At 31.4% G+C, this 9,499-nt stretch overlaps 1 protein-coding gene across 1 annotated transcript; it reads left to right on the top strand.

The window, feature by feature from the left end:
* The first annotated feature begins 1,759 nt into the window (after positions 1–1,759).
* On the top strand, positions 1,760–2,482 carry LOC113376164 (homeobox protein invected-like). The gene has a single exon (XM_026616083.1). It carries the CDS (start codon positions 1,760–1,762, stop codon positions 2,480–2,482), a length of 723 nt encoding a protein of 240 aa, XP_026471868.1.
* Positions 2,483–9,499: the final 7,017 nt, after the last annotated feature.

Raw genomic sequence — 9,499 nt, 5'->3', positions numbered from 1 at the left:
TAATTCATGAGAAATTAAATTTATTAATGATAAAATATATAGATTAAACAAAATTACTATTAATAGACGATATAAAATATAATATTATGCTCATACAATAATAAGATTCTAATATATATTTAATAAGTGAATATTTTAATATATATAAGAAATATAATAAGTGAATCCCAAAATATATTAATTAAAAAAAGTGTTATAACCAGCTCTAGCCCCCCTATATTATCATAAAATTACATAACATTTGATTTTCTTAATTTTCTCTTCATTTTCTTCATATATGTGTGTTGTTATTCAGTTCTCATTCCAAAAAGGTCAATATGCACTTGACCGTAGCAATGCCTTCGTTTATCAAGAAAGTTATGCATTCCATTTGCGACAAGTTTATTTTTACGAACAGAAATTGTTCGAATAAGGGTTATTAAATCTGTGTATTAATTAATTATATAATTCTGTACGTGGTTAATAAGAGTACAGAAATTGTCATACTTTTTTTAAACTTGAAATGCTAAGAAAGACGTTGTCTATCCCTGTATTAATTTTTGCAAATTTTCGTATTCCTATGTTATTTTTAACGATTTTGCCGTGCGTGACAGTCCGGCTTGTTCGCCAATTTGCAATTTGATCTAGTGCAGTTTCGAAACGTATCGCGAATTAAAAGTAACAGCAGTTATTTTTTGCGTTCTGTTTTTTGTTCATATTTTGGTTGCTGCTACATCACGCACTTTTATTACGTAAATTGCATTGAAATTTGGAATTAGAATCTTTGTAGTTATGTAAAATATGTTCTCGAAATGCTTGTAATAATTTTTGTAATTTAATTACATCTCTTAAATTATATGGTTATAAACTGCATTTATTGTTTTGAATCCAGCGCCTGTGATTACTGCAATTACGGTGCTACTAATTAATTATGCTATTATTATATCGCATTACGCTAAATTATTTGTAACAATGTACAGTGCGTAATCATCGAGTTATGGGTATGTTAGAGAAGAAATCTCATCAACGGCATTTCAGATCGACGTTTAATTTGCCAGCAGGCAAGAGATTAATTAACATTAATGAGCTCACAAGTCGAACAGGGAGAATATTGCTCATGCTGCGGGTAAAGCGAGTAAAGCGAGTAAAATGATTCAAAAGCTCCACGGAGCGGGAACGATGTCTGCGCCTCGATCGCAAACAATCGACCCAAACGCGATCCCGCTTTTGCGTTTGCGTTTGCGTGTGCGTGTGCGCATGTGTGTGTTCGCGCACCAAAGCCCGTTCCATAATAACATAATCATCATAAATAATAAATATATCAAACCATCCCACAAATAATGAGCATATTAAAATCCAAGTCACGGCTGCGTTATCCCCACGCTCGTCGACGGCCGTTCCCCACACGCGACCCTGCAGTCGTTTTGCTTTGCTCTCGGCATTGGGCCGTTCTCGAGCTGGAAGGGAGCATAATTAGTAGATTGGAAGTCCTGGGCCACTCCTTCGGCGCTCGCAAGTCCCTCCTCGACGAACGCCCCGCGGGTCATGCACGGCACCATCCGGCTGAAGCAAGAAGGCGACTGTCAGTGTCCCTAGTGCCAGTGACCAGTGCGACCGCGTGTTACATAGTGTTGTACCGACTTGTTCGAAATCACAATTATTTACGTTTATTGACCGCTCATAGTGATGTGTGCGCGTGTCTTTGCCCGCTCGGCGGCCCGTTGACGGCACTGACGGACGCGGAAATACATTTTTTTGATTGAATCGTACTTAAAAAAAAATGGAGGACTCGTTGAGAGTGGCACGGCGCGATGTCGACATCGAGGATATGGACAACGCCAGCTGCTGCAGCGGTGACACAGTGCTGTCCGTCGGCCAGGAGAGTCCTTCGCCCGCAATGGCATACCGCGGCATTCACAGCCACCTTAGCGCAATCTCCCAGATTACGCACGATTTACGCAATGGCGCCTCTTTGATGCTTGCAGCTGCCGGCGGTTGCGGTCGCGGCGACAGATCGCCTCTTTCGCCACATACTCCGCAATCGCCGCTATCGCTCCAATCGCCCAGATCTACCAATTCACCTCATTCTCCAGGATCGTTGCCATCTCCGCGTGCTACTGAGCCGCTTCCCGATCCCAATGAGAACAATAACCTGAAATTTAGCATAGATAATATATTGAAAGCTGATTTCGGCAGAAGAATAACCGATTCGCTGAAATCACGATCGGCAGCAAAAAATAAAGCGCTTCTGGCTGCGGCGAGAGCGCATCATCGGCAGAGCACGGCGGCCGCCGGTTCGGCGTTACCTGCGGGACAGGATTCCGATGGTGTGCCCACAAACAGGAGCGAAAAATCAGGATCGATACAAGATCTTTCCTGTACGACGGAAAGCACGCGGGCTGGCTCTGATGCCGGCGGACCTATGGTGTGGCCTGCGTGGGTCTATTGCACCAGATACAGCGATCGGCCTAGCTCAGGTATTGTTCTCACCAAATCTCTCTAGCCCTTCTATTAATAGGTATTTTGTTAAAAATATACAGTTTGTGGTTCAACATCGATTTAGTCGTCAGTCTTAATCAATAAATATAAGTTTATAATTTTCTTTATGAAATTGAAAATTGCAGCTTAAAATTGCAGCTCATAAAATCAACCCCTCTCGTAAGTGCAGTTAATAAATATATTACTAATCTGATGATAACTACTTAAATATAAAAATTAATTAAACTGTTAAATATGAAGTTTTAAACACAACACTATACATTTAATATTGATACAAATTCATATGTAGAACAAATACTTGCTATCATCCATAAATCATCCAATCACTTTATATGTGACAAAGTGTCTTAATGAGTGAAAACAGCTCATGTAGTGATACAAAATGAATTAAAATAATAATAAATATATATTTCAGTTCAACAAAATTCTAAATTTTTTGCATCTTAATTAATATTTTTCATTTTATTCACAAAACAATAATTTTAGAATTAAATATCAATATAACTCAATATAATCAAATTTATTAGTAATAAATAATATATACATGCAATGTATAGGAATTATTTTAATTTACAATCCCGTCTTTAAAAGAAATATATTAACATTAAATGTATCATAAATTATACATCATTTACAAGCTTATAATAAGCCGATGGTAACCGATGCAAAAAAGAAAAAATAGACATGTAAAAGTCTGTTATTCTGAACGATAAAATAAATGGTACATATACTTTTAAAGATTATTATTATTTTTCAACTGCCTTTAAATTAACATAAACAGACATATTGTAAAAATATTTTGAATGGAATATTGAATGTCTATTATGTATAAAATCATTAAGGAATCTTTAGTAATAATTATCATTAGCCAACGAGACCTGACCCATGACCGCAAATAGAATAGAAGCTTACAATATTAGCAATTTACTACAAGCTCCGAGCTGGGAAAATACTCGAAATAAATTTGAAAATATTATTTATATTGTAGTAATAGAAATAATATTGTTTGAAATGTTTTTTGCAATTTATAACTATTATATTTGATTAGTGTCATCTTATTCGATTGATTTCTAGATTTAGCACGATTGCAATCTATTTTTTATACATGCTCATTGTGAGTTAGAAAAAAAACTACTATACCAATAATTGAAGCCTGTAAAGAAATCTATTCTCAATACTCAATTGCTGTCAGAACTATTTATATCAACTTTTTTACAATAGTAAATTTTTTACATACCTATTTGCAAAAATATTTAATGAATCATACTAAAATTTCCGTATCATTAAACATTTTTTTTGTTAATTTATAAATTAATCTGTTATTGACAAATTATGAATGAACATATATCGAAATTGAAGAAATTCTTGTCAGTTTGAATTTTTATGAACTCCGGTTTCAAATTAATTAGGCGCACGGAAATCGGCGATTAAAAGCTATAAATAAAGTATCCAATTCGGTGTTAATGCGGAATTTAAATATCGTATGAAATATCAAAGCTAATTTTTATTCATGAAATAATATATATATATATATATATATATATATATATTATAGTAATGACTTTTTACTAGGATTCACACGATTTATGAAATTACCTGTGGCGTGTTGTTTTTCCTATGTCATTTATATTGAATTAACGCAAGATGAAAAATCGTTCGCATGTTTCTTCATTAAAGTATGTCTAGTTGAAAAATAATTATGCTAATAGTAGATTTTTTTAAATTGTGGATCTTGTTCATAGAGCACATGATCAATTTTTACATAACATTTCTTAAAATTATTAGTGTGATTAAAATAATACCTAATATTTTATATTTATATCCCATTAAATAGATATATACGTTATATACATATTGTTTTGTCCCAATTTGGCACCGATGAAAATATAGGATAATTATAAATGTATTACAGACGTTACTTTACTCATATATAATAGAACCTAAAAAATAAAAGAGTAACTTAATAACTCGACAGTATACTACGCCATGCCAAACTATCTCCTGATCGGCCCATAGCTGTAATTGGAACTCAATATTAGAAATTCATATTTCAAATATTGTTATGTGATTTTTTTTAAGAATTGTCAAACCTTCTCTTTTTTCCACATGACTGATGTAATATACCGTTTTTCTATGATACATATAAATGTACTATTATAAAATATTTAATGTAACCAATCCACCTTTATGCAAAATTCATTTCATATAAGAAATTTTTCTATTTATACTAATGAGATTTATTTATTTTACTTATATAGTAATAATATATAAAATTTGATTATTACAAACACGTATCAATACTAATTGTAAGCCAAAGATTATTCAATAGTAAAATATTAATTACAAATTTTACATAAAAAAAATTGGATAATATAGGATAATCATGAATAATGTCTTTTCTCATATAGAGTCTAGAAACATAAAAAAGAACTTAATAAATCGACAATATTTCAACTATTAAGTCCTATTTATACTATTAAGTTTTATTTATTTTAATTATGATATTAGTAACAACAAACAAAATTTATTTATAACAACCACGTATCGATAGCAAACCAATAATTATTCAATAGTAAAAGATAAATTACAAGTATTACATAATATATTCAATTATTACCTGTAAGTCAGTTGCAAACAATTTATGTACTAAATCTGGCATGTCGATTTGTAACCCATTGTTTAACGTACTTTTATTCAATAATAATAAATGCTAGAGAATTCTTGCAAATAATATCACTTAAACAGAGGTTCCTAACTTTTTATACATGATTTTATATGAAAAAAATAATATTTTGAAATGTTATAAAGGAAAAAATAAGTTTTCATACTAGTATTGTGCTGGTTACAATTATTTTTAACATTATAATCGAAGGGTTCCTGGATTGATTCCCATTTTGGACAGCCTGCTTTCAAGCAGTAGTTGCTTCCAAGTAAAATACCTTTTTTCCGGAATTGTTGCACTAAATCAAATGTTGAGCTTCCTAGTGGTTTATTGGTTAGAGCTTATAAGCTTTCAATCAGAAGTTCCAGGTTTGATACCCGCCTTGGTTTCAAATCACTTGAAAATATATATAATACTATATTTTCAAGTAAAAATAGCTCTTCTCCAGAATGGATGCACTCAATAAAAAGTCATCAATATTAGAATTATTCTATTACTCAGTTACCATTATGAAACCACGTTGCTATAAAAAATTGGAGATTTGTCTTGTATCTCCGCGATATTTTTTTTCTCTACAATGCAATAGGAAATATATTCTATATATGTGACAATCATTACAAGTTAGCTTTTTGTATCCGAATGCAAATTTCAAAGACTTGGCTAATACTTATCTATCCATAGAGCATTTTAATCCGATTCACCGGTGCGAGTGAATTAATATATTACTATGGGCACACCCGCAGTAAATGAAACGCATAATAAATGTTGAACTTTATATATCCGACTATGTTTATCAATGATATTTTTAAATACTGAATTTGATGAATTGATTGTACTCACCATAGCGGAGCGTGGAGTTTGCAAACGGTATAATATTTTATGAAACAGACGTAACAATAATAACATAAATCGAATTGGTAACATATACGTACGTATAGACTTTTACTCCTCGATATTGCGCGGTTGTAGGTTTTGAATTGTTCGAGCCCGAATGGTTGGTTATGGACGACGCACATGCCACCAGAAAAGGGCGATTTTGCGCTACTAACTTGGGTACTAGATTGTGACAAAAGTTATAATAGACAATGAATTATTCTAAATACCAAATTTTAAATCAGGAAATCACTGAAGATGTTAAAACTTCTTTAGCTTGAACCTTCTACATAAAGGGGGGCAGAGTCTCTGGTCTTGCGATCATAGGATTTCAAATCCAAAGTCTTCTGTTGTGTTCAAAATGTTTTCAAGTAATTGTGATATTCATTTTTAAAGATTATATTATGTGCCAAGTAAAAATTTCTGCGAAACAATTTATATCAAAAATACTAATCTATAGAATGTAAAAATATAATCAAAACTAGGAAGGACAACCATTCATTCATTCTTTTTATTTTTTTTATTATTAACAACTGTCCACTTAAGGACATTTAATAAATTTGTGGAATTTACAATTGTCGACCGTGAAGGGACATTGTATACTAAAGGGGCATATTAGAAAAACAACTCAATAGTTGTTTTCCCATTCACAATATTTTATAGTTAATTATATAATTTTAACTATTTACTTATAAAATAATTTCTTATAAATAATATCTAAGTTATTTCAATTTTTTATCAGGAGTGTTTGCAAAAATTAACAAAATAATTGTCATGAAATAAACAAATTGTAATTTATATGGAAATAAATAGCTGCTTATTTAAAATCACTTGTCGAGTATTATTATGAACAGGTTACATTATTAATTTTGACCTTATTTAGGTGTTATTATAGTAATTATAATGTACATAAAAATTTATATCAGAAAATTGTGAAATCGATCTTTAAATTCAATAGTAGTCCTATTGAGTAAACAATATACTTAATTTATGATTACAATATTTGGTTTGCATTTAATGCAAGATTTCTCAGGAACTTTCGATAGGGACGCTAAGGGATTGTTGTAACAGTTTTTTTTCCTTCAAATTAATATATCTTGAGATCCACTGATTATATTTATACATAATAAAGATGGATATTTTCCTTAGACATTTCTTTCCCGAAAAATAATTCCACAACTGTTGTTCATTACTTCTTAATTAATCAATTTTTCGATGAAAATGTGCGGTGAATCATTCAAATCGGACGCTCTGTTCTCTCAAAAACTTAATTCACATTTTTTGCTCTTTGATTCTTGTCTCCAAAACGGCTGGACCGACTTTTGCCAAAAACTAATCAGCACATCTCCTCATCACCCGCTTTGAACAGCCTTGATGTCAAGCAGTAGTGATATCGGTTTTGAATCACTTGAAAATATATATAGCAATATGTTTCCAAGTAAATTCAGCCGTTCTTCAAAATTGTTGTACTAAATCAAATGTTGAGCTTCCTTGTCGTTAATTGGGTAGAGATATGGGCTTTCAATCTGAAGTTACAGACTTGATACCCGTCTTGGACAGTATGATGTCGATTGCTTTTTGAACATTTTAAATCGATTGATCCGTGCTCCCGAAAACGTTGACAAAAATTATATCCATTAATCCATGTTTTCTAAGGTATGCCAAATTGTTCAGAAACCTCTAAATGTATCGATATGCTAAAAATTTCATTTTCGATTTTTGGACGATTACAATAAATAACTTAACTACATGAAGTTAAAACAATTGAAGCAAGTTCTTGACTATTTAGGATTTTTCAGTAACATTGTAACCGTATTAATGTACTAAATATACCATCTGTTGGTTTTTTACTTACAACCGTTCCCAGAGCGCCAGGTTTAAATTTATTTAACGATAATCTATACGAGAATAATGTTGTTTCGCGACACATCCGATCGTTTGTTTTGTTGCAAATAAGGAAAATTGCGGTTTCGAACGTTGACTTCATAGAAAGGCGATACTCTGAATGTCGCCGTATCCACAGTTTATGATCCGATGCAAAATGTAACATATTGAAAACAAGATTATGAACATATCGAGGTACATATTTGTTACAACTAAAATTGGTCTTTCAAATAACGGTATAAAATATATATTTATTTTATTACTGATTTACTTTAACCATGCTTTATTACTACTTTTTAACTTCTCGTAAAATAAGTTATTGTAATCGTCCAAAAATCGAAATTGAAAATGTTTACATTTCTTCACGTTTTGAAGGATTCTGAAGATTTTGGCATACCTCGGAAAAAATAGATGTGTGTGTGTGTATGTATGGATGCAATTTTTCGTCCATTATTTAATTGACAACATCATTATAACTCATAGAACACACACTAATCTGATTGTTATATAAAATAGAGTTAAAAAAATAACTGTTTGGCAATAGTGGTTGATTCACCTTATTGTTAGAACTATATTAATGCTAATAATCTATTGCTACTTTTTTGTTCAAACTGGCATGATTAAATAATATTACATAAAGATTCTGAGCTAGTTAGGAACTATGCAACATCGGTCTTTTTCTGACTTTCTTTTTGTTGTAAGCATAAATAATACCAAAAATCGCATTAGAACTGCAAATTACAACAAATAACACATATCAAACAAACAACTATCTGACTATGTTCAGTAAAACCCCAGCTAATTCGTCATAGTAGAACTTTATTTTTTTATGTTTTTCAAAAATTTGTCAACTGAATTTTTTACCCCATAGGTTAGGTGAAACAGCTAGGGAGTAAACAGACCTTAATTTTAATTTTTTTTACGAAATAATAGCTACATTATTCAACCAATGCAAAATATAAATTTGCATGGGTACATTTTTCACAGAGATAACAGAGTAACCTTGATCTGGTATTCATCCGAAATATTTGTCAGCAGAGTTGGAATAACTATTTATTAAACGTGTCTCTTGTAAAATTGCTTTTTTAAACTAAATATACTTTTTTATTTACTCATTTCTATTGTTTACACCTTTGCCAGACTAAAGGTTTAGTTGGTCCTTTTTACCCCACCCACGTATGAGCTTTTATAGAGGTTATATGAAAAAACTGTTGAATCTAACTTAAAAATTACAAAACATCTCATAAAACAGTCACATAACGTGTACTTGAAAATTATACAAAGATCTCCTAAGCTAAACAACAGTGCTCACAATCAAAAAATTAACTGTGAAAGAAAATACTTTTGTTGTGGATCAGGTATTATGGAAATCAGGGTGATGGCTGGTCGCGTATCTTTTTCTTCCTACTATCAAATTTTATTGTTAAAAAAATTCTTAACTTCACTTATTTTTGATATATATACCTTGGACCTTCAAGCCCCGCTCTACCCTATACTATAACAGAATAAGAAATAAATATACAAAATACGCGCGTGCTTCTCATAGTGTTTCTTTATAGTTTTTGCATACATTCAATCCAATCCAACAAAAGATGAGTTTAC

Source organism: Ctenocephalides felis, unplaced genomic scaffold (assembly GCF_003426905.1).
Source record: "Ctenocephalides felis isolate EL2017-DRISC unplaced genomic scaffold, ASM342690v1 CF-g0.4_SCAFFOLD_01886, whole genome shotgun sequence".
Lineage (NCBI taxonomy): Eukaryota > Metazoa > Arthropoda > Insecta > Siphonaptera > Pulicidae > Ctenocephalides > Ctenocephalides felis.
The sequence above is the reverse complement of the archived record's forward strand: the minus strand, read 5'-3'. Positions and strand labels throughout refer to the sequence as shown.

Coding starts and splice junctions, on each gene's coding strand:
- LOC113376164 (XM_026616083.1), top strand. CDS start 1,760: ATGGAGGACTCGTTGAGAGTGGCACGGCGCGATGTCGACATCGAGGAT.